The following is a 26,609-nucleotide window of genomic DNA, read 5'->3' as shown; positions in this document are numbered from 1 at the left end:
AATTTTGATTATTGGCAACATTGGTTGGCTTTTAAGTGTTCAAAAAAAGCAAAATATAATTATCACAGTTTTTTTTTGTTTAAGATACAGAGTACACTAAGGACCGTTTGGACACAAGTCAGTTTTTCTTTTTTTTAATAAACAGCGTGATGTTACAGACTGCAAAGTTAAAAGAAAAGCAGACATTGACAGTTTTTGATGAGCACAAACAGTAAGTGCAGTCACAGGCCAAAGTTCTTGCTAGGAACAGCAAGACTGGGAAGAGGTCTTAAATTTAGTGACACTGTATTATTCTATATTCTCAGTACAAAAACACATGCATCTTGCTGTGTCAAATCCTTTTTGGGCCATCATTAAAAGAACATTTAAAAACATTTTTCTCCTAATGAATGCATTATACCACAGGACTTCAATTCATTGAATGACAAAATATAGAGAAATAGATTTGCTACAATAAAAGGGGCCAAAAAGGGTGGCAGGGGGTTCTTCTTGAAGCTTCCAAAGTCAACATTTGATGTGCTAGTAGTCTTCTTTTGGTAGTGCCACATTCCCCATGATATTAAAGTGTTATGTTCCAAAAGGATAGATTCTTTTAGGTTTTATTTAACCCCATCAAGCCAGAAGACTAAGTCACATTGAAACTATTAATTGTATTTGAAACTTAGGTTCCATAGCCAAAAAACATTTCTAGAAACCACATGAAGTCCAAGCTCTCCAACCACTCTTTGGAACAAAAATTAAAACTGATACGAGGCTTGTTCTTATGAAACCAAGGGGTCATGACTACATTTGGAAATTCATACTAGAATTAAGGTTTAGTCTTATTAAAGATATTTTGAGAAAATATAAAACAATGAAAGTTTTCTGCCTCCTTGCTTACCTAGAAGGAGATAACAAAAATAAGAATCACCTAAAAATATACATGGCTCTTAGCATAACCACAAAATTATTGTAGTGACAGATTAAATAAGGTTTCAGATCGATGTGTAGACTTAACTGGCTTACAAAATGCTTTAAAAAAAAAAAAACCTTTCCATACTTACCAACATGAAGAATGGAGTCTACTTACTGTTGGTAGTGAAAATCAGTTACCTAAACTACACTAAACGTACAATGGACTGATTCCCACCCCACCCCCAAACACCCCCCACCCCCCACTAAAACTCATATGTAGTTGTGTAAAACTTAAGTCAGAAAATTTCCGTGTGGCTCATAACTGTCACTTTATGCTAACTAGCATGGTTGTAATATTAACATGTCTAAAACTAAGGAGAAGGAATGGTGCTTTATGGATAAAAAGGAAGTGTGAAACCTTCATCAAGTGGAATACTCGGATGAAATAAGCTTATTTAAAACCTAACATCCCAACTTGGGAAACTCCTAATAAATTCTAAACACTTCGGAGCTTTAGAGCCTGATGTTTACATCTTTTATAAAAGATGCCTCTTGACTAGGGCTAGCAAGCAGTGTGTACACAAATAAAAATGTGTGCAAATACACACACACACTAATTTCACTAATAATAAAGAAAAGAGAACAAACTGATTTCGAATGCCGAATTCAAGAACCTAGTACCATAAGCCTCTTGGCGCTAGAGCCTTTTCCATGGCTGGAGCAATGATTAAAATTTTTTTATTTTTAAATTTATTCATGATTAAATTTTAACCAAAAATTGTTCTCAAGTCTCCAATGCCATTAAAAACAAGGCATGCCAACTCTGACTTTTTATAAATCTAAACTATGGTGCTCTGGAAATTTCTGTAACATCAGAGCCTAAAGTACTGAATTGTGACTTTTTTTTTCCTTATTAACCTTCTGAGGTAGAGTTACCAATTCAATTTTATTAGGACCATAGTTAACTTGAACTAAACCCCATGACCTTTGAAAGAAAAGAAAAAAGGCTTCCCAGGCCGTGGCACATAAGATACACTTATACTTTTAATGTAATAATCAAAAAATAAAAATGGTTTGTGTTTATATTTTTAAAAAACAGCCCAGCTGTATTACTCTGTCACCAAGAATTGTTATCTGAGGATCCTGTCACTGCTGAGTTTTATAGTTCAGCCTTCACAATCCTATCTTGATGAAGAGTTCATTCCCTCATGATACACACAATATACTCACAACTTCCTGCCTTCTCTTAGAAGGCTCCATCTAAGGCTCCCCTTGGAAGTGCTCCCTCTGAACAGAACAGACATGAAGACTGTAACTCATTCAAACAACTCCTCCCTGTTCTGCCTCCTCCTCTACATTCCCCTCTTCTCAAAAACATCTGAAGTATGAAAGTTGTTTTTAAATAGTAGAAGCACCACAGTCCATTAACACCACATATGGTCTTTAAACTGAAATATTTTAGTGATGTCTTGGACATCAAAATTTATTTTTAAGGTGGATTCTGAGTGTGTGGGTCCAGCCCAGGTCTGCAGTTTGTGCAGACATAGAAACAAAAGAAAGTTAAAACATTAAGAAAAAAGTTAACCTGCTGGCCTTAAAATAATGCCGGAAATCAATTTTTTTCAAAGAGTTGGCAAGCATGGGCTATTGGTCAGAATATGAATTAGGTGAATTTACAAAATCATTAAGAAACAAATCCAAGTTTATGTGCTGTGAAATTTCCATGGTTCCTTTAAAGTAGATAGGCTGCTCATAATTTTTTTTGTAATGCTAAATCACTCAATTTTTGATGGAAAAAGAATACAGATGGACTGTGTTTTACCTATGTGAAAACCACCAATCCATTTAAAATAAAATCCAAGAGGGTATATACATTCTAATCAAGTCATTGATTATTTTCCTGATTAATAAGAACTACACTTTACACAAAATACTTTATCAGCAGCTGTTTTCATCAAAAAACCAATATTCATAGTTTCACAGTTGAAAAAATTACACATTAAAATATTTTACAATTCATTGTATATTCACCACGTTCCCATTTCCTAAAGGGCTTGTAATATAAAGCAGATTAAAAGGGAAAACCTCAAAGTAGATTACTTTGACACTGAATTTTACAGAGGACACTGAGAACCACAAAAAGCTTAGGTTCTATCATAAAATAGTGACCAAATTCCATTCTTCTTTAAAAAATCCAATTAGAAACATCTTTTTTTTAAAAACCAAATTCTACAATATGATTAACAGATTTCAAATTAACAGCAGTCTAAAAATCTTCAAAATAAATGATTCTGTATAGCTGAGAATATGATTAAAAAGTTAAAACATGATTTTCAGAGTCTATCTTACTAGAATGTGTTTAAAATTAGGTTTTATTTTCCTTAAACCTGCTTGGTTTTTTCCCCCTACAAAATACCTTGAAGGAACTATTTCTCAAGTGACTACATGAAACCGTAGAGTCAATAATCAGTTATACAATGTTCAATGACAAGGATGGTTGGCCACAGGAACGGACCAATCCATGAAAGTGGTCTGACACCGAAGTACCTGAAAACAGCTTACCCCTGACTTGACATCCTAGTCACCCCATGTAGCATTCAGTTCAATTTTTGGCTTTGCCTTCTGAGCACGACTTGACCCTTTTTTCTTATTTTTAATGTTGTTTGCTTAAACTCTGCTTGGATTTGTTTAAAATTTACTTTGTTTTCAGCGAGATTGTTTAATCATTCTTTGTAAAATTTGTCTACACTTCTTCCAACAGAATAGACTTGGTTGTAATAACTATTGAAAATAAATGTAAATGATGAAATAAGCTATGTGGCTTGTGTTTTAATGGTAGAGAGGTCTCAGGGGAAGGGGACTAGCTGGACTGATGTGAGACATGCAAAGATCATATAAATTTTGTGCAAGGAAGCTCAAAGCTTTTTTGGCACTCAGGTAAAAACGCTGTTCTCTGTTAAGTCTTCAGTCTCCACCATCAGAGTTCCAGATTTGTACCATTTCATTGAGTTTTCCTGTAATTAATCCCTGATATAGAAAAGGCTGGGATGTTAGTATGTATTAACTGAATATATCTAAAAGGCACAAAATGTTAAAGAAGTTTTAAGAAGTTATGAAATCTATATCTGCAAAAGAATCTATTTGGCTTCCTGCTTAAAATGGGAGTTTAAATTCTTCTTAACTATTCCAAGACAGTTTACAGAAATAAGTTCCCCTAATCTTCAAATTTATTTTTCTTGTTGGCAATATTATATACATGCTTTAGTGAAGTACCTAAGTCTCCAATAATTAGGCCCTTTAAGGGCTCTAAAATAGCCAAATATTAAGAGTATTTGTATTAGAGTCCCTTATTCACTATTCAAGACTTCTATTATAGGTAACTGATTTCATAAATGAATATTGTTTTAGTGATGCTGTTTTACTAGAGTATATAATGTGCACTTTTTATAAAGTTGTATTCCAATAATATGCCTAATCTAGAAAACTGTCAGTAAATTATTGCACTTTTTCTGGTGTGGCACCTGGACATTTGCTAAAGCTATTTCCTAGGGCATTAATCATTCATTTCAAATACTGAGTAAAATATCAGAGTCTAGAGAGATGATTAGCATTAGCCCCTACACCTTGGGTCAATGTTTTCCAAAGTGTTTAAGAATGTATCCTGTACTCAAATGCAATTTAATAAAGTTGGACAGTGAGCCCTAATTGCTTGGAAATGGGACATGACCTTAAAATGGTTTAAAATCCTACTTTTATTATCCAGATATTGCATAAATAGCCTAAAAAGGTAAAAAGTTTGTGGTTTCTATTCCCCCATATTATAAAGTATTATTCATGAGCATACCTCAGCAGAGGGGTTGAAGCAATCAGGAAGATACTCTATATTGTGTTAATTTTGGTAACTGGTTTCATGACTGAGGCATTATCAACTATAAGAGATGGAAAATGGGGGAGTTACATGAAAACAAAGAAAGAAAGAGGATGAACTTTAATCTGTTTTCCTTATGCAATTATACACTAGTCATTGGTATAAATGGGATAGTGCCTGAGCCTCACCCACAAACCAAGAGGAAAGCTGACCATGCTGCTACGAACAATAAAAAATTTGGGGTGCAAAACAATGCATGACTATGGGACAGATCATGTAAATAAAGAATATATATTAATGATAGTTTCTATAATATAAATAGCCTTTAATAAAAAAAATAATCTTTTTAATAACATTAATACTCACTTCTATTTTCTGGAAACATGCATGAAAAATGTATTCAATTCAATTGCAAAAGGAGAAAAAAAAATCAACCTAAGGTGAATACTGTACAATTCTGGAGCAAGAACTAGTCCTGCTCATTCTTTCTCTATAATGATTATTTTACTTTGTGGGAGCCCAGAATTTCCCTGGGAAGTAAGAATCAGATTCTTGTAAATACTGTCCAGAAAAAAAAAACCCAAAAACACCACCTTATAACAGGTCTCATTTGTGACTGCTTCCAAAACTTTGCAGATAAGACCTCAAATCATCAAAAGGTTTGATTTATTAAAAAGGAAGTCTCTGATGAAATCTCAAGAGTCCCTTCCACCCCAAGCATTTTTCTTCATTAAACAAGGAGTCAAAAAAACCCACTTCAAACTATAAATTGAACAGCAATGGAAAAATAAGAAATCTTCATTATTTTTCTAATCTCAATGTAATTTAACACCAAACTTCAGTTTCCTTGGACCTAATGCAATAATAGACTTCGCTGTGTCCACAATTTCAAAACATAGAACATTTGCAAGACAAAAAAAGAACATCATTCTTTTTCCTTCTCCATAATTTCTATATATTTTGGGGTTTTTTTGTTTTGTTTTCTTTTTTAAAAAAAGATACAAACAATCTTCAAAGTTTACCTTTTTGGACTTTAAGGCATAACATGAAATTGCGCATTATTCTAAAGCTTAATTTTGAAATGAACTAGTTTAGTGCTCTCAAACCCTGTTTGCGTTTACATTATTTAAATTATATAGTATTTTATTTCTGTTCTTGTGTAAATTCTAATGCTGTTCATGGATTGTGCAATTCCTATGCAATCAGTCTTTGCCTGTTGACAGTTATTAACAGTGCAGTATAGAATCCAGATAATGAGCTTTCGGTTTCTCAGTTATCATTTCAGTTCAAAGCATGCTGCTTAATGGTGTGGAAGATCCAATCCATTTTTGTTGTCCAGCCACCATGATGTGCATCATTCATTTGTTTCATGAAATATTCCAAAGCCTCTTGTTCAGTTTTATCTAAAGCTAGGGTCTTTCGAATGTATGCAATATCATCAAAAGATTGTAGTTCTGGCATTCCAGAGCCAAGCATCATTGAGAAAAGATTTATGAAGAGATTGGCATGCTGCCGAATAGCTAGGTAAGCCTTGTAACACATCTCCTGAAACCTATAAGTAATAAGAACAGTTTGATCAGTATGGAGCAAATGGGATTAATACCTTCAGGTCTCTGCTCAAATGTCACATCCATTAGAGAGGCCTTCTGGGGCAAACCTATAAAAAATACCACTCCTCTCCCGACTCCCCTTATCAACACTTTCTGTCCTCTTTACCCCACACTAGAATATAAACTTTGAGAGTCCATAAGGATTCTGTTTACTGCTTTATCACCAGCACCTAGCATGGCACCTCAGTAGTTTACTAGGGATTTATTAAATGTAAGAATTGGTCCATACTGAAGGCTTTAGGATTTAGGCTAGGGCCAGGACAGAGTTACAGATAAAGTGGAATTTTATAGAAAGTTTTAGAAAGCAATTTAAGGTTTAAGATAGACTGATGATCTACCAGAAGGCAGTCAGAAAAATTAAGAATAAACCTGATAATTATAGTTGACTGATTTCCTTAAATCATAGGATGAAGAAATGCTGTCTTAAGCACTATACATTATTTAACAGTATAGAGAAGACATAGTCCAATTACTTACACAGCAGTAAATAAAAACCTTTATTATAGTTAGAAGTTTGAGAATCACTTTCTTAGGTCTTAACTAAGTAAATCATGTCAGGCCTTGATTAACTTAATACATTGATTTTTTCTTTCCATTTTTCTTCATAGCATTGCACAATAAATAAATACATTAAGATACTCAGTTATGCTAAAATGTTAATAAAACATTTTATATTGAAAAATATCAATGATTTTTGATAGAGCAGCAAGAATTCTGTATTTTGTATTTTTGATTTCTTGAACTTACCTCTCAAATTCTCTTGTTTTTGTGCATTCCTGGGCTCCTTTACTAATCACTATTAAGAAATCCTGTGTCAAAACAAATGGCACACGTTCCCGTTTATAACCAAATTTTTTCTTCTTATGGTCCAAAAAGTGTCCAAAATCTATATGAAACAGCTTTCAAAAATAAAGAATTACATTATAGCTTGACAAATGCAGAAGTACAATATCCTGAATTAATAAATTTAAGAATGAATGCTAAAACATTTTAAAAAGAGAAAGCTATTACTTGTCCATCATCTTTAACCATGATGTTACTATTGTGACGATCTCCAATTCCCAAAATGAAGGTAGCAACACAATATCCAGCACATGAACGTGTGAACAGGTCAATGGCTGCATCATATCTACAAAGAAGAAATAAACACCTGATGAGAGTAGTGTGGAAATATAGAGTAATCCAGTCCAAATTGAGAAAAGATGGTCAAATCTGTATTGAAGAATGAAAACAATCATTGACATGAAGAAGAGGAAGTAATTATGTCCAAAGATTTGAGATAGAAAGGACATTTCTAGATATCCTCTGACTAAAGCATAATTCTTCTTATGGTGAATAAATACTGAATGTATCATGAAAAAAATTTTTTTCTAACCATTTTAACAATGAACTAGAAAGTAAATTTTGAAATGTTCAATGTTGATCTTTAAAAAAAGAATAAGCAATAAAGAAAAACCCATTTTAGATACCTAAAATTGGATGTATAAAGTTGGGTATATAGGGTTTCCCCACAATCATAAGTAATTCTGATCATTCAAACATAAAATCTCAAATATTTCAAAAGGTGAGCATATTTCTTTTCAAAGTAAGTACAAATGTTTTCTCTGGTCTCAAAGAAATGTACAGAATTGTTAAAAGACTCGTCTAACCAAACCTTAGATTGACATAGGAAGAGAAGAATAATAAACTCACATTTCTCCTTTGTTCTTGTCTTTGAGCCACTGGTGTAGTGTGTGGCTGTTGAACTGCAGTGCACCTTTCAGGCCACCTTTGCACTGAATCTGCATAATAGTGTGAGAATTTCGCACCACCTCAATAAGTCCCACACAGTCACCGATTGACAGACAACCATAAGGTAACATTCTGAAAAAAGATAAAAACATTTGCAATTAAATGATGGAATTTTAAAATAGCAAATATCCTAGTAGGCTAATACAGGAATATTCTTTTTGCAAATTTTCACACACAACCTTTACTCCTTTAGTTTTCTTTTAAAATTAGAAAAAATAAAATAAAATAAAATAAAATTAGAAAAATACTAGAAAAATTCTCAAAATTATCTGCCATCATTTGTTATAATCTTCAAGTAAGAAAGCATTTAATTGTATAAGAGAAAAGCATTAAGAAGATTACTGTGGCAATTAAAATTTTATAAACATTTTTAACTTTAAAAATATGGGTGAATTTCAGTTTAACTGACATCTAAATAATACTTCAGGGCAGTAGTTCTCAAATTTTTGGTCTCAAGACTCACTTTATACTCTTAAAAATTACTGAGATCCCAAGGAGCTTTTATTTATGTGGATTATATTTAATGATATTAGCAATCAAAATAGAGAAAATTTAAAAATTAAGCATCAATTCATTTAAAAATAAAAAAATATTATTGATCATATAAATAATATCTTTTATGAAACAAAAATATTATATTAAAAAACTCTTAGTAATAAGAGTGACACTTTCCCATATTTTCTAATTTTTTTAAGTATGGCTTCACATGTGACTTTATATCCTACGTCGGTCATTTGGAAGATATTAGTTCACTGAGTTATAAAGTATCACCTTTCAGATGGTGATACTTTCATTATACCAACTAAAAAAAAAATCACAATTGTTAATATTGCCTCTGGTCTCATCAGAAAAATCTTTACTTTGGGGAAGCTCTTATGCTTCTGGTGGTGCATACAAGTTTTTCCATATTTTAATTTTTGCTTGAAAGCTCAAAGACATCCTATCATTCATTCATTTTCTAGAAAATGTCAGGCAAATACCCGTGTTTCAATAACCAAAGCTTGCCTATTAGTTATTTAAGTAAAAATAGCGTCCCATGGAAAAAGCAGCTAGTTTGGCTTGCAACTGTAATCACCCACAAATGCCTTTTCTTGATAAAACCATATTTGGGTCTGCAGCAGAACTGCTATATGGGTACCTCCCATTCATCACAGTGTATTAAAAAGGACATGTAGTCAAGGGAGATGTGAGCATTTAAAGAGAATATGAAAAAAACATCCCAATTGGAAACATCCCAATTGGCACATAAGTACGAAAGAACTCTGTTGTTCTCATAAGCTACTACTGTCCATGCTTTCTTTCTTTTACTTAAGTTCCTAAAAGGAATAGTCTACACTTATTTTCATTTTCTCAATTCCATGTAACGTAACTTCTATGCCTACCATTCTACTGACTCAACTTTTCTTATAGTTAACCATGAATCATCCAATCTAAGGGCTTTTTCATAGTCCTTAGGCTCTTACATCCCCTGAAGCACCCGATCACTGTAAACTGTGAATCTCTCCCCTCTTTTGGGTTCTGTGAAATACTTATTCTGATCTAGCTATCCCTTTGACTATTTCTTTTATGGAATCTTTCCTTCTATCTGCCCTGGTAAATACAGGAATTTCTAAAGGTTGGAATCCTGTTCATTCTCTCTTACTTTACTTTTCAATTTTATTACTGTTGAGCATGCTCATAGTTTAAAGAGTCACACAGTCCTATAAGGGTTGTTATATAAAGAACAACAACAAAACAGAGAATCCAAGTTTTAGATAAAAATGCTCTGACATTTTTTAAATAAATTTTTTATTTAAAATCAAACTTCAAATAAAAAATTTTAAGTTATTTATGTTAAAAGAATTTAGAAAATATCCTAAGATTTAAAAATATTTTGAAGATCTAACTTACATTCCAATGATCTAGCTTAACTTTAAATGCTTTTTAGCACAGTCATTTATTTACAATTAAATACAGTAATTACCAGAGTTATATAGTTAAATCCTTTACTCTGTCCAGTTCTGCATTCTCTTTTGTTTTGTACTTCCTTGGGGGCAGTGGTAGTAATGACATGTGTATCTCTCAGACACAGAAAATTATACCAAAAGAAGAAACTTGATTCATTCAACATTGTTTTTTGGAAAGCCGAAGGGATTAAGCAAAGAATCATGAGTTAAAAATTTGAAGTTGATGACTTAATTTTGTGCTTTAGCAAGTTATTTGACACGTCCATTTTTCTTCTTTGCAACAAGAGGGTTCTACTATGTGTCATTGATGTATTTTTATATACTAGTTACCCTCAATCTTTAAGAGGCATACAAATAAACCCTAACCTGCTCTGCTGCTACAGCTAGAGTTGACTCCTATGTCCACTTATGGACAAAAATGCTTTTGGAGAGAGCTGCCTTTGCTGGAATGACTCTACATTTGCAAAGAGATGAGAAAGAGAAGGAAACACTGTGAGAAACAAATAAGGACAAGATGAAGCATGACAGAAAACTTAGATATAACTGTAGAAGGTTGGGCAGAAACGAACAGAATGGGAAAACTTTAAGAGGAGTTCTTTTCATAAATTTTCCTTGTCAAACTGATTTAAGATTAGAGGCCTTATAATGTTTTAAAATTAGAAAATGTATATTATGAAAGAAACTTTGTTTTAACCTCTTAACTCCTGAAAGAAAATAGGGGGCATTTGTGTCTCCTATGTCCTGTCCTAAACAGTCAAATCCCAGACACAGCTGCAGAGTCTTTGCCAGTTTATTAGAGATAGTTCTTGCCTAGCTGAATCTCTTAGCTATTCTATGCCAAGAAAGAGGAAGACAAATGAAAGCAGTTGTAATCAACTAGTATTAATTACTACTCCCTACATTTCTTCACAAATACATGCTCCTTTATGCTTTATAACTGATATTTACTAATAGTTCACTTTTTCAGGATAACTTTCAACATATATGTTGCCTTACTGGTTACCTACCGAAGATCAAGACCTTGATTTTGCCAGATATTTTCCATAATGCGAATTATTTGAAGTGTTAGCATATCTTGTCGTAAATCTGCAATTCAAATAATATGTATCACCACTTAATGCCATAAATGCAAATCTGGTGTCATGTCATCATGTTGCTTTCAAACAGAATATAAAGATAGCTGAATTTACTTTTCAAATTAATCTAAAAGGAAGCAATATTTTGATTCTTTAAACCATTTTTTAAAAAGATTTATTTATTTATTTATGATAGACACAGAGAGAGAGAGAGGCAGAGACACAGGCAGAGGGAGAAGCAGGCTCCATGCCGGGAGCCCGATGTGGGACTCGATCCCGGGACTCCAGGCTGGCACCCTGGGCCAAAGGCAGGCGCCAAACCGCTGAGCCACCCAGGGATCCCCTTTTAAACCATTTCTAAATATCTGCACAAATCCATCTATATATGTAGGATAAGCTAGCATGTATTTCACAAAAATTTTAAATTAAAATATTTAAAGTACCTATGTTTTTAATCCTTAAATTTGAACCTGTTTATAAATATTGGGGTTAACAGAATTCAGGGCCGAAAAGTCATTTATCAATAGAAACCCATCAATGATATGCCTACTGCTTCCTGCCACAGCCTGTTTCCAAGTACATTAGGACCTTCTTTTATATGATTTCTTAGTAGACTATACTTTTCTTTTGTACCATATTGTAATTTTATTTTTGTAATTATTTGTTTAATGTCTCTCTTCTCTCTGCTGGACTGTAAACTTTAAGAGGGCAGGGATTCTGTTTTGTTTATTCTTACAATTTGATGGCCCAGCACATCAAATATTTATGGAATGAATGGATACACACACAGCTAAGTAAATAATAGTTAGAAACTTATTTCAGGCCTTTCAATTCTAAATTTAGTACTTCTTTTTAAAGGATTAACATAGTCTAAAGGTTAAGACATCTGTTTAATATTATAATGTTATATATTTTACCACATGCATATTCCTTAAATGGCTTTCAGTAGTTTTCATGGTTCATAAATATCCTGTGTATAAAAAGATAGCTAAATTCATGCATCATAAGTTCATTAATACTCTTTCTTACCATCCCCATTTTTAAAGATGATCTCATTGTTCTGAAAGAGTAACTCTGACATGATGTCTGGGTTCTCCCAATTCAACCACAGTGGCCTTTTTGCAGAGGACATAATTCGACACTCTTCAAGCCTTTAAAATAGTTAAGAACTTTACTAGGCACCTTACTTTTTAAATTTTTTCTACCCTCAAATTTCTTTTAAAATACAGACAGTATAGTTTCTTGAAGTGTTATAAAAATTTAAAACCTTCTCCTCAATTTCATTTATGAATTCAATTCTAAGGGAGTACAAGGAAAAAAATAAATATTAAGCTTAAAACTTTCTTATATAATAGCATATGAATTTTCAACAAATATAGGGATATGCCATTCATTTTACAGATATTATATTTCATTTTTTTATCCTATGAAACCAGAAATTCTGGCCAGAGAAAGTTTTAAACTCTATTATTAAAGTAATAAAAACTCATTCTGACTAAATGCAGTTCTGAACTTAAGAAACCTGAACAACTCTTATTTTGCAGGGTAGGATAATGGGAGAGGGAAGCATATAATTGAATATTCTGATTAAAATGGACTTATTTTTTCTCAAGATTTTCTCCAGGAAGTGTACTTGTTTAAATATATCAATAAAACTTCCAATAAGGTACATTACCTGAGATTTCCTAGTTGATGAGCAGGATTTAGAGGAGATAGAAAACCTTGTAGAGCATCCATGAAATCTGGTCGCCGCATTTGCTCAACTAAAAACTTCATCTGTACCTGATAAATGGGCACACTATGTTTAGAAACTGATTTCCTGAAAAGTAAAACTAATTGCTAATCTCTTTTATATGTTGGAACCTCAGTATTGTATAGACTATGAATTAATATCCTGTATTCAGATTAGAAAGGTTTCTATCACACAGAGTAACACAACTCAGGGAGAGGCAGGAAGGACAGCATGGCCTACTCTCCCATAAGAGCCCCGCTGACACAGCCCATGTTTTGGCTCTAGAGCAGGACTTGGTCAACTATGCCAGTTTTTGTAAATCAGATTGCACTGGATATAGCCATGCCCATTCATTTAGATATTGGTGGCTTTCACACTAGAAGAGCAGAGATGAGTAGTTACATCAGAGATTGCATGGCCTGCAAAGTCTAAAATATTTACTATCTGGCCTTTCCAGAAAAAGTTTGCTGATCTTTGTTCTAGAGGAAAAACTACGGAGATCTTGTGTTAGCTTAGTAACTTTACTTTTATGTGTTGCAGAAAACATACTCATTTTCTCTCTTGAGTAGAAAAGGTCTAGTGAGGCTAAAGGAAACTGGAAAAGGACTTATAAAAACATTTGTTAAACTGAGTCTCACACTATACTCAGGTTCCCGTATGTATGCAGAAACATCTCTTTTTAATCAACTGAAATCAGAGCCCAGACTTCTGAGTTATATTATGCAACAACTGCCATTTCATGTTTTTTTTTTTTTAATTTTTTAAAAAAGATTTTATTTGTGTGAGAGAGAGAATGAGTGAGAGAGAGAGGGAGCAGGGGGAGGACAGAGGGAGAGGCTGACTTTTCACTGAGCGGGAAGCCTAATATAGGGCTTGATCCTGAGACTTCAGGATCATGACCTGAGCCAAAGGCAGATGCTTTACCAACTGAGCCATCCAGGTACCCAAACTGCCATTATTTTAGGAAATCTTCATCTATCATAAATATAAAAGGTGAGTGGGGGCAAAAGAGGTTAAGAGCTAGGAATTCATAATAAATTAATTTTCATGCTATAATTTTAGTAATAACTTTTTTTTTTTCTTTTTCACTATGGATAAGTGAGTAGCTAGAAAATCTAGTTTTCACTGACTACGGCAGCTCTTGCTGACATAAAGGCATTTCTTTTTCTATCCCTATCAATCCTAATGTTAGCACACTGCTTCCTATGCTTTATCATTTTTAGGATAAAGCATGGAACCACTCAAAGAAACTGCTTTTGTTCATCACGATCCCATTTAAGCCAATACTAATGTAATGACTTTGACATTTCTGATTAGTCCACTGTATCAGAGCCAACCTTTGAAATGAAAATTCCAGCTTAAAGAAATGCCTATATTTGCAAATTTAACTAATATTTAGTTTCCTTTTTCTTACCTGTTACAATATAAATATAATAAAATTTATTCCTTCAAAGCAGTTTAGTCCCCTCTAGCTCATGATTTTAGCATCAGAAACAGCACTATTATTATATTTTATTTATTTTATTTTATTTTATTTTTTTATTTTATTTTATTTTATTATTTTTTTAGAGACAGAGCATGAGCAAGGTGTAGAGGGGCAGAGGAAGAGAGAGTATCTTAAGCAGGCTCCATGCCTATTGTGGAGTCTGACTCAGGGCTTGATTTCATTACCCTGAGAACATGAGCTGAGCCGAAATCAAGAGTCAGATGCTTAACTGACTGGGCTACCCCACAATTATTTTCTAGTAACATTTATTTGAGCTTATATTCCACGAGTTTAATAAAATCAACTAAGTCACACTATGACATTTATATTAATATAGTAACTTTCTTTAAAATTTTTTTTCATGCAGTATTAATGAAGATGTTAGGAAATTCATCAGTACTGCTAATTTACATTCTTCATGCGTGGGGGCTCTTTATTTAAGATTTTATTTATTCACGAGAGACACAGAGAGAGAGAGGCAGAAACACAGGCAGAGAGAGACGCGGGTTCATGCAGGGAGCCTGATGTGGGACTCTATCCCGGGACTCCAGGATCATGCCCTGGGCCAAAGGCAGGTGCTCAAGTGCTGAGCCACCCAGGTGTCCCAGAAAAACTTATTTTAAAAGTTAGGACTGTGAAAAGACAAGGAAGTGAAAGAAGAAAGAACTAACATTTACTGGGCACTGCTTGCATTCTGGGGACTGTAATATGTGCTTCAGCGCATCTCCTGTAATTTAATTCTCACAACTATACTATGTAGAAAGTATCATTACCATTTATAAATGAGGAAAATGGGTCTCAAAGACTAAATAATGTGTCTAACATTACACAGCTGAGAGGCGGTGGCACCTGGATCCAAATCCTGATATGCTTGATTCTAACGCCTACTATCTGCATCTACCTCAGGCTCTCAGATTACCCTGCCCCACTGCAATGAAGAGTCCCAAAAACAAACTAAAGAGTTACATACCTTTTGTGTTTCATCCTTCTTCTCTTGTTTGAGAATGTCAGTTAAGTTAATGAGCTTTTCCATAGCCTCAACTTGCCTATTTAGGTGCTTCAAATACATCCCACAAGCACGGCAATAGGACTCCAAAAGCAGGCCAAACCTCTGACTAACCGTTTTATTGTGCATCTCAGATCTAAAAGAGCAGTATAAGATTAGTAAAAAAAAGAAGAACCCCCCCAACACTCACGATATATATGGCCTAAAATAAGTATATGTATATATGTATATAATCTTAAGAAAATAATAAAACCCATTTTTGAAATCTAATAAATGTTATAACATTTCAATGTTATAACATGATTTAAAATTTATCATTTGAAGGCAAAATAATCAAGAATTTAAGATAGCTCCTGGAACTGTAAATTTAATAAACTAGTTTTTAGGCCTATTTTAACTACTTTTCATTTACTAATCTTAGCACAAGATATATTAACCACATAAAACAAACTGATGGTTACCGGAGGGGAGGTGGTTGGTGGCTGGGTGAAATAGGTGATGGGGATTAAGGAGTGCACTTGCTTTAATGATGAGCACCAGAAGTGAGTTCTATAGAAGTGTTTAATCACCATATTGTACATATTATAATACTAATAACATTACACTGCATGTTAACTGGAATTTAAATAAGAGCTTAAAAATAAAGATATATAAACATGAAACAAATCAGCACAAAAGTAATAAAATGGACAGGAAGGGAGTGACAAGCTCAGTGAGTACTATTTGACCCTGTGGCATACATGTCCCTTTTTCATACTGTCTTTGAATTTAAGTTATTTTAAACCTAGCTTCAAGATTCCATTTTGATTCATTTTTAACATTTAAAAGACCAAGTTAATTATAAAAAAAAATCAAGTTAATTATAAATCTTTCTAAATTTAGAAAACAGTATATGGCTTATGATCTCACCTTGAGTATAAGATAGATCATATTATTCTCCAAAATACTTTTTATTCTTAATTAGCTTGTTTCCTAGTTAAAAAACTTGGGATTTCAGTCACTATTGTTCTGAATTCCAAGTTAGGATTATTTTCCTTTATTTTGGGTATTTTAATCCACACATACAGTAAAATCAACTGCAGTATTAACCAATATTAATCTAGCAAATTTTTCTTTGCTTAAAGTAATATCAAAGTCTTTAAAAACATTTCAGCTCTCATTTCTATATAAAATTCAAAACTGAATTTAATATTAAAGAGAAAAAGCTGAAAGAAAGCTTACCACTGGTACAACTAACTTTCATTATGGAAAACTCAGACAAACAAAAACAGTATGTACATAATATTTATAGATCTATTAAGAAAGCAAGTAATATATATCTAAAGAATTTAATGGGAAAATAACGTGACTTACTTTAAATGCCAAAAGAAAAAATGCCCAATCCTTTGATTAGTCAATGCTTTCTTGAGTAAAAATCTCACAAGCAGGTTATCCAAATATTGTTCGTATTTTAGGACCTATGTGATTAAACACAAACAAAGACAACGTTGTATTGATCAGGGTCAGTTTTTGCAGGGTTGGACTTAAAGAAACACTTTAAGAAAGTAGGTAATACTGGTAATAAAACTGACTTTTATTTATTTTTATTATTTTATGTTTTAAAAGATTTTATTTACTTACTTGACAGAGAGAGAGCGGGAGAGTGCAGGAGACAAGCAGGGGGAGCAGCAAGCAGAGGGAGAGGGAAAAAGAGAAGCAGGCTCCCTACTGAGCAAGGAGTCCAATGCGGGGCTCAATCCCAGGACCCTGGGATCATGACCTAAGCCTAAGGCAGATGCTTAACTGACTGAGCCACCAGGAACCCTTAGAACCGATTTTTTAAAAAGTGTAAAACCAGTATAGATAAAGATCCACAGTTTGGATAAAGTTGCACAGATTAGAATAAAACATTATATTTTTGTTTTACAATATTTTACCTGTACTAGCTGAATTAGGTACTGAGAAAGCTTGTCATCTGTTAAGTATTTTTCCAAGCACCGAACAGCAAAACCTCGAACCATAGGATCTGGGTAATTACAGTCCAGAAGCTCCATAGCTTGTTCAGGTTTGATTGGAGGCCAATCTTTTACTAAGCAGTACATCTGTTATGAGAAAGACAATAAATCTATTTAAAAAGCAAAGATAGTTGTGAAGGACTCTCTAAGACATTTTCTTACTTTCTTATTTTAAAATTCGTTAAGAGCCCTCCTTATGAATTCGGTGCTTAAAATGTTCAATTCTAATTAACTTCATCAGTGGAAGTGGTGTGAATAGTATTTTTCTCTATTAACATAAAACATAATATTTAATATTATTGTTTCTGAGAGAAAACAATTTGAGTGACACACCAATTTTATATGACATTTATTCTGTAATCTCAAACATGCATTTACCTGAGCTACTTCATCTCTAGAATTCCATTTAACGGACAGAAGCAGTTTGGGTAGAATTTCAGGGATAGTTACACAATAGTGTCTGTGTGGAAAAGACAAAACAAAACAAAAAACATTCTTGCATGTTATTCAAAAGGCCTAGATATCTAAATTTTCAACTATGTAATCTTTCCAAACACTTTTAAAACTTACTATTACTAGCCTTTTCTAAAATCAAAAGAAATCAGCATTTAACACTATAGTTATGTATATATAAAAGTATACATAAATATATACTTAGACACAGTTATAATGGCAAGGAAGACATAAGAAAAATCCAAATGGAAGACAGATATTTCAAAAAAAATTATGAATTTATTTCATAATACTATATAGCTCCTTTTATTAACCTACTTATGCAATAGAAACCATGAGAAGAGTCATTACTTCTACTGTAGTCACTGTACAAAATTTATGGTTCAGTGGACTTTCTGCAGAAATGCACTATAACTGCTTTATTTAAATAAACCAGCGTATACTTCCCAAGTGGTGGGATAGTTTCTTCATAAGTGAAAAATAAAGTACTGCACTATTACTTTGAGGAAGTATAAGAAGGAAAATGGAAGGAACATCTAAAAATTGAAATATCTAGACCAACTATAACTAAATTGATCTAAATCTACAGGGTTATTTAATTATTTATATCTTGAATTTCATTTAAAAGAATCCCCCAAAATCAAATCCTAAAAAAAGTCGTAACAGGGATTTAGAATTTTAAAAAAGCCTTCACCACTTGAAGGTGGAAGGTTAGTACCAATGCAGCGTGACTTTCTAGAAATACTGATCTTTATCACAGTCTGAAAAAGAACAATGTTTACAATTAAAAAGTCACGTAAATTATGCTTTATACACTTTAACAGGTATGGTAAAACCTGCAAGATAAGTCAAAATCAGTTCTTTCTTATGTAACAGAAGAAACAGGGAATCTCCATCTTAACATTTACCTGTGGCTCCACAGAAAATCTTTCTCTTGCTCAGTGATTTCAGAGAGAGGATCTCGGGTACAAATTGCTCGGAGCTGTTCTTTATCATTTTCTCTTAATTCGTTGTCTCTAGCCAGTCTGTTACTCTGTAAAATAAAGGAATATCTTATATGATTTCCTTTGCCACATTTTTCCCTGGATTCACAAGTGATCTACAAAAAGAGAAAATGGCGAATAACTTTATGTTGCATATTAACTGTTGTGAAAGTTTCTTCTCATCACAAGCCTTTATTTTCAGGGATAGAGGAGAATCAACTTAAGGTAGTATTTGTGGAACAAATCTAGTAATCTTAGTTAACATTACCACGAGCCTCAGAATGGTCTCGACCAAAGTGAGTCAGGGACCAAAGTATCTCAGACTGAGATATTAGGGGGTAGAAGCGAATAATTTACTTCTCTTCTTGGTGAGGCTCCTTCCTACAATTCTATTAACTAATCTGTTCATGTTTCTGGAATAATAAGAAATAGTAAAATAATAAAATAAAAATGCAAATTCTTTCATAATCTTTGCCCGAATATATCTGAATAATCACTGCAAGGCTTTCAAATTTAAAAAGTAAAAATAAATAAGAGAAAAAAGGAAAAGAAACACCCTCTTTAAAACACTGGACATTAAATGATTGGAAACTAAAGTGAAAATACTATAACTTTTGGTAAAATTCCAAGATTGCAAGTAATGTATTTATTCCCTTGAAATACAGATATATATTGACTGCACAATGAGTAATTATGAATGTATCTTAATATACTACGAAAACAAGTATACATCCCTTGGAATGGGTTACACATATTCCCAATGGCTAAAAATGAAAGCAGGTATCCATGTCACTTGATTTTTATTAACATTTTATTAACATTTAAATATTATTAATTTATCCAATAGCATAAAGGAATATTACTGGCACATGTCCATCAACAAATACTTATTAAAATGCCCTGTGCCTTTTTTTCTTACTGCTGGGGATCTTAAATAGGAAAAGAACCTGCACTAACAGGGTCCTCATTATAGTCAAAAATTAAATGAATAAAAAAAAAAAGAAAAGGTAATATAAATAAATACTTTGGGTGATGTAATGGAGAATGACCAAGGGGCTACTTTACACTGGGTGTTTGGATACAGCCTCTGAGAAGGGAGTGTTTAATTTGTGCTCCAAATGACAAGAAAAAACCACCCACACTAAGATCAGGGAAAAGACCACTGTAGATGGAGGAAACAGTGACAGTGACCGAAGGAGAGAATGAGTTTGATGTGAGGGAGGAACAGGAAGACCTGTGAGCCTGAAGCCCAGTGGACGAAGAAAGCCCTCCTCTGCTTCCAAGCTCAACTAACAACATACACTTTCATTTTAACTTTAATGTTACCATCTTAGAGAAGTAAAAAGTTCTTTCTTGAACCCAATATATATTAGCTTTTCAACCCAGCCCTCTGTAGTCATTTTTGGCACACTACTGGTTATTCCATCATAGCACTTACCATGATTAATAACGTTATTTTATTTTATTTTATTTTTTACCACTTTAATGTCTATTTTCACCATTAGACTGTATCTGCAATGGAGATCTCTTTAGGTCACAACTTTATTACCCAGTACCTCTCATACAATAAATTTAAACATACAGTTAGCATTCAATACCTATTTGTTAACTGAAGGCAGGCTAGGGCTCTGAATAAAGAAGAGGCAGAGCTGCAGTAACGATATTAGCATATGGAGAATGTGATTATATCATTATACTGTCCTAGAGCTCAGAGGAGCTATGCCAGTGTAACTAAAACACATGAACCCTTCTCTACACAAAGAGGATAAACCCAAATCCACTGATTATGACTGATATTTAAGAAAACTCAGTGATCTTTCTTACCAGTCCTGCATGGGAATAACTAAATCCTGCTTCCCGAGACACCGACCAGTTGGCATGCTCTTCAATCACTGACATATCTGGGAACTTTACCACACTGCTGAACCAGTCAAACTCCAACTCTAAGCATGGAGTTTCCTAAGAGATGGAATAAAGGTTATAATATATCAAGTTGTGCTTGACTGTATAAAAAAAAAGAAAAAATTCTAATTTGATAATAAAAAGCTTACTTTATTTGGATTTGACCCAGTAACACCAATAGGGTTCAGCAAATCTTCTAATCCATGAGGTACTGGCCAAAGATTCAGAGCCATTTTTCCAGATACTAGAGTATCTGTGTAATCAAACAAGTTTATATTTCCCCAGGCCAATGGACAGTGTTCCTTCAAAAACAAACAAAAATATTCACTACTCCGTGGATTAAATTATAAATACATTTCAAACACTTTTCTTTCCCAGAAAGAATTCAATAACTATTGCTACAATGATATCTATAATAAGCCACATCAATTTTTTAAAAATACAAGTGCTTTCTGTTTTCCTACATAAATTTTTCTTTAATTATAAATAGGAGATATGAACCTATCTCTGTAAGACAGGCAGAAACTGGCATCTAGTCACCTAACAGACAGTTGCATGCTTAAAAAATTGTATCAAGGTGAATTCAGGACATATTCATCATAAATAAACTCAGGAAGCTCTCCTAAGGTTGTCTTCTATGACACATTTATTAAAATTTTACAAATATCTAATTTTTTTAGATAAAGAAAAAAATCCTTTTCTTTTTTTAAGATTTCATTTATTTATTCATGAGACTGAGAGAGGCAGGCAGAGACATAGGCAGAGGGAGAAGCAGGCTCCCTGTGGTGAGCCTGATGTGGAACTCGATCCCACGACCCTGGGATCATGACCTGAGCCAAAACAGATGCTCAACCATTGAGCCACAAAGGAATCCTGAAAAAAAAATCAGTTTCTTGATAAAAATTCAAATCAGTAGTATAACTAGGAGTTTTTTAGAGGTAAATATTATTCCTTTTGAAGTACTTTACCTCTTTAGCACCCTTTCGGCCTTTAACAGAACAAATGGAAAGGCAAAGTCGAGCAGCACGAGGAAGATCAGGAATGTATATATCGTAATTTAGCCATTCATTCCACCTATGTAAAGTTTTAAAGAAAAAAATAATTTACCAAAAAAGGGCTTTATCCATAGTATATAAACAACTACAAATCATCAAGAAATCAAGTGAAAAATAGGCCAGAGATCAAGTGGAATGAACATACTTCACAAGATCATATCCAAATGGCCAATAAACATAAGAAAATAGTGAATATTATTTGTCATCCAGAAAACACAAAATAAATCTCATGGAGATACCAGTATACAAGAGATTGGCTAAAACTATAAAGGCTGATGATACCGATGATACCAAGGAAGGGTAAGGATGTGCAGTAACAGGAAATCTCTCTCTTTTTTTGGGGGGGGGTTATTTATTTATATTTTTAGTAATAAATTTATTTTTTATTGGTGTTCAATTGCCAACATACAGAATAACACCCAGTGCTCATCCTGTCAAGTGCCCACCTCAGTGCCTGCCACCCAGTCACCCCCAGCCCCCGCCCTCCTCCCCTTCCACCACCCCTAGTTTGTTTCCCAGAATTAGGAGTGTAGCAGTAACAGGAAATCTCATACACTGCTATTGTTCTATTTCTTGACCAGCATAGTGGTTATATGGGTATTAAGTGTGATAATTCACTGAACTTTATGATTTGTATACTTTTATGCACTTGTGCTATACTTCAGTAAAAAAAATAATTAAAAACAAAATAGCTTATATAAAAAGCACATGGAAGAGGGAAACTCAAAGAAGAGTGAAATTTCCTATTAAAATGACAATATATTTACTTTTACATATGGTGTAGTTTTATTCAGAAAAACTCATTAAATAAGTCAGTACATAAATAAAATGAAGGATATGTAAGCAGAACATATTTGAGGATGAGTATAACTACTTCACAAGAAGCAACAGTTAACATTCATAATAAGAAAATAATAAAAAGTGGCTATAGAAAGTGATGACAAAAATTCTTCAAATATTTATGATAAATTCACTTCAATTTACTGGATTTTACATGTGAAATTATGTCTATAATGGGTGGACATTTTGTAAATAGCCAAGTAACAGCACACTGTTTTGTTTTGTTTTCAAATATTATAGCAACAGTTACCAGTATAAACTCAGAAGTCAGACTACGGAGAGTAGAATCCTATTCCAACATTTTATTAAATGTGTGACCCTTGCTTTTGCCTGTTTCTCATTTGTGAAGGACTAATAATAGTACTTACTCCATAAGGTTGTTGTGAGTTAACACTAGTAAAGGAGTTTCTGGCTGGAACGGTCAGATAACACAAGTAAAGTGATTGGAATAGTAATTGGTCCACGATAAAAGCTCAAGTGCTAGACATTAATCTAGAAAATTTTTCAAAAGGGTGTTTCCTAATTCTATTTTTTATTATAAATAAAATAAGACTTAACAATAAAATGGTATAAAAATTCTATTTTTAATTAGCCAAACTAAGATATAAGCTTTATTACTAAAGTTTTATGGACAAAGATTTAAAAAAATATGGCTCTCTGATGCAAAGAAGGCTTACAGTTAAATGGGAGAACTTAGTAAAAGGAATTCTAAAGGGAAAAGAAACAATAAATACAGATAGAAGAAATGTAGGTAGTAGGGATTTGGTAAGTCCACACTAATTTAAGAAAATTAAAGATACATGTACTTAAATGTACCTAGGAGTTTTCATTACTTCTAAATCTTTAGAATTGCTCATAATTAATGAAAAATACTCTACGCACTTTCTAAGAGAGCTATGTCCTATGAATGTAGTTGCTCAATACTATGCTAATTGACTAAAACATGTTTCTCTCTTCCTCTAAAGTTCATACAGACACGTGAGTGCACACATACCAATTAAGTTCATTTTTTTATGTTTTTAAAAAAGATTTCATTTATTTATTAGAGAGAGAGAGAGAGAGAGAGCATACGCACACAAGCAGGAGGAGTAGCAGAAGGAGAGGGAGAAGCAGGCTCCCCACTGAGCAGGGAGCCCAATGTGGGTGATCCCAGGACCCTGAGGTCATGACCTGACCTGAAGGCAGATGCTTAACCAAGCGAGCCACCCAGGTGCCCAAGTTCTTTATTTTTAGGGTATATATATATATATATATATATTCCAAATTCATTTTGATTTTGATTTTGGGAGAGGACTGGTAACGTCTATGAAGAAATCATTAAGTATCTATTTTATTTAGCATATGGGAAGCCCAAATTTGGAATGATCACTTAATCTCAGTAAGAGATTTTTTTTTTTAAAACTTCTTTTCTACTTAATAATTTCATATTCTTTTATTCTTGATTTTAACTTTGTGAATACAGAAAAGGTAAAAGATCTACTTAAATCCTCATACTACCATCATAAGGATTTTACCCTTTAACTAGAGAATTCTTCATTATTAAGGATTTTAATTTTAATTTCAATATAGTTAAATGTATACTGTTATACTAGTTTCAGGTGCACAACATAGTGATTCAACAATTCTATACAGAACTCATCATGGTTAAGTGTACTCTTAATCCCCATCACTTATTTTTCCCATCCTCCCATAACCTCCCCTCTGGTAACTCTCTGTTCTCTGTAGTTAAGAGTCCGTTTCTTGGTTGGTCTCTTCTTTTCCCCCTTTGTTCATTTGTTTTGTTTCTTAAATTCCACATGACTGAAATCACATGGTATTTGTTTCTCTGAGTCATTTCACTTAACTATACTCTCTAGCTCCATCCATGTTGCTACAAATGGCAAGATCATTTTTATGACTGAATAATATTCCATTACATATAATGGAATAATAATAGTCCATTACATATAATTACATACATATATATAAATAAATCCCCTCTTCTTTAGCCATTCATCTATCAATGGACACTTGGGCTGCTTCCATAATTTGGCTACTGTAAATAATGCTGCTATAAACCTAGGAGTGCATAATATATCATTTCAAATTAGTGTTTTCATATTCTTTGGGTAAATACCTAGTAGTGGGATTGCCGGATCATAGGGTAGTTCTCTTTATAACTTTTTGAGGAAACTCCTTACTGTTTTCCAGAGTGGCTGCACCAGTTTACATTCCCAGCAACAATGCACGAGGGTTCCATTTTCTCCATATCTTCACCAACACTTGTTTTTTGTAGTTTTGATTTGCACTTTCCTGATGAGTGATGCTGAGCATATTTTCATGAGTTTGTTGGCAATCTATATGTCTGTCTTCTTTGGAGATGTCTGTTCATGTTTTCTGCCCATGCTTTAAATGGGTTATTTGGTTTTGGGGTCTTGAGTTTTATGAGTTCTTTATATATTTTGGATACTAACCCTTTATCGGAAATGTCATTTGCAAATATCTTCTCTTATTCAGTAGGTTGTCGTTTAGTTTTGTTGATTATTTCCTTTCTGTATAGAAGTTTTTTATTTTGATGTAGTCCCAATGGCTTATTTTTACATTTGTTTACATCAGGAAACATACCTAGAAAAATGTTGCTACAGCTGACATCAGAGAAATTACTGCCTGTGCTCTCTTCCAAGATTTCTTTAATTTCAGGTCTCTCATTCAGGACTTTAACCCATTTTAAGTTTATTTTTGTGTATTCTGTAAAAAAGTGGTCCAGTTTCATTCTTTTGCATGTAGCTGTCCAGTTTTCTCAACATCATTTGTTGAAGAGATTGTTTTTTTCCCCATTACATATTTTTGCCTCTTGTTGAAAATTAATTAACCATATAATTGTGGGTTTCTGGGTTTTCTATCTTCTTCCATTAATTTATGTGTCTATTTTTGTGCCAGTACCATACTGTTTTGATAACTGCAGCTTTGTTTTTTTTTAATTTTTTAAATTTTAAAATTTTTTTATTGGAGTTCAATTTGCCAACATATAGCATAACACCCAGTGCCCATTACCCAGTCATCCCAACCCCCCCACCCACCTCCCTTTCCACTACCCCTGTTCATTTCCCAGAGTTAGGTGGATGACTGCAGCTTTGTAACATAACTTAAAAGTCTGGAATTGTGATTACCTCCCCCCCCAGCTTTGTGTTTTTCAAGTTTGTTTGGACTATTCAGGGTCTTTTGTGGTTCCATACAGATTTCAGGATTATTTGTTCTAATTCTGTGAGAAGAATGCTGTTGGCATTTGACAAGGATTGCATTAAATCTGTAGGTTGCTTTGGCTAGTATCACATTTTAATAATACTTGTCTTCTAATCCAAGAGCATATAGAATATCTTTCCATTTGTTTGTATCATCTTCAATTTCTTTCAATAATGTTTTGTAGTTTTCAGAGTACAGGTCTTTCACCTCTTTGGTTAAGTTTATTCTTCGGTATTTTATTATTTTGTGCAACTGTAAATGGGATTATGTTCTTTCCCTTTCTGTTGCTTCATTATTGGTGTACAGAAATACAACAGATCTTTTTGGGGATCCCTGGGTGGCTCAGCAGTTTAGTCCCTGCCTTCGGCCCAGGGCATGATCCTGGAGTCCCGGGATCGAGTCCCACATCAGGCTCCCTGCATGGAGCCTGCTTCTCCCTCTGCCTGTGTCTCTGTCTCTCTCTGTCTCTCATGAATAAAGAAATAAGATCTTTAAAAAAAAATAAAAAATAAATTAAATAAACCACAACAAAACAGAAATACAACAGATTTTTTAAGTTGGTTTTGTGTCTTGTGACCTTACTGAATTCATTTATCAGTTTTAGCAGTTTTTTGATAAAGAGTCTTTAGGCTTTTCTTTTTAAAAATTTATTTAATTTCAATGTAATTAACATATAGTGTATTATTAATCTCAGAGGTAGAATTTAGTGATTCATCAGTTGCATATAACACCCAATGCTCATTTACATCAA

At 33.3% G+C, this 26,609-nt stretch overlaps 1 protein-coding gene across 1 annotated transcript in view; it reads right to left on the bottom strand.

Moving 5' to 3' along the window:
* Positions 1–118: 118 nt before the first annotated feature.
* Positions 119–26,609, bottom strand: part of PIK3CA (phosphatidylinositol-4,5-bisphosphate 3-kinase catalytic subunit alpha) — an 81,824-nt gene continuing 55,333 nt past the window's right edge. Inside the window, exons 7-21 of the mRNA XM_077879708.1 lie at positions 21,710–21,815; positions 20,891–21,043; positions 20,664–20,798; positions 18,765–18,889; positions 17,782–17,863; positions 17,326–17,490; positions 16,763–16,866; positions 15,374–15,545; positions 12,861–12,967; positions 12,215–12,336; positions 11,117–11,195; positions 8,065–8,235; positions 7,384–7,501; positions 7,120–7,271; positions 119–6,314 (exon numbers count right to left, since the gene is read on the bottom strand). Of these exons, the coding sequence (XP_077735834.1) occupies positions 6,044–6,314; positions 7,120–7,271; positions 7,384–7,501; positions 8,065–8,235; positions 11,117–11,195; positions 12,215–12,336; positions 12,861–12,967; positions 15,374–15,545; positions 16,763–16,866; positions 17,326–17,490; positions 17,782–17,863; positions 18,765–18,889; positions 20,664–20,798; positions 20,891–21,043; positions 21,710–21,815 (2,062 nt within the window). The 3' untranslated portion in view covers positions 119–6,043. The remainder of the gene's footprint in view (positions 6,315–7,119; positions 7,272–7,383; positions 7,502–8,064; positions 8,236–11,116; positions 11,196–12,214; positions 12,337–12,860; positions 12,968–15,373; positions 15,546–16,762; positions 16,867–17,325; positions 17,491–17,781; positions 17,864–18,764; positions 18,890–20,663; positions 20,799–20,890; positions 21,044–21,709; positions 21,816–26,609) is intronic.

Source organism: Canis aureus, chromosome 31 (assembly GCF_053574225.1).
Source record: "Canis aureus isolate CA01 chromosome 31, VMU_Caureus_v.1.0, whole genome shotgun sequence".
Taxonomy (NCBI): domain Eukaryota; kingdom Metazoa; phylum Chordata; class Mammalia; order Carnivora; family Canidae; genus Canis; species Canis aureus.
Note: the sequence above shows the minus strand (reverse complement) of the source record. Positions and strands in the feature narration are given on the sequence as shown.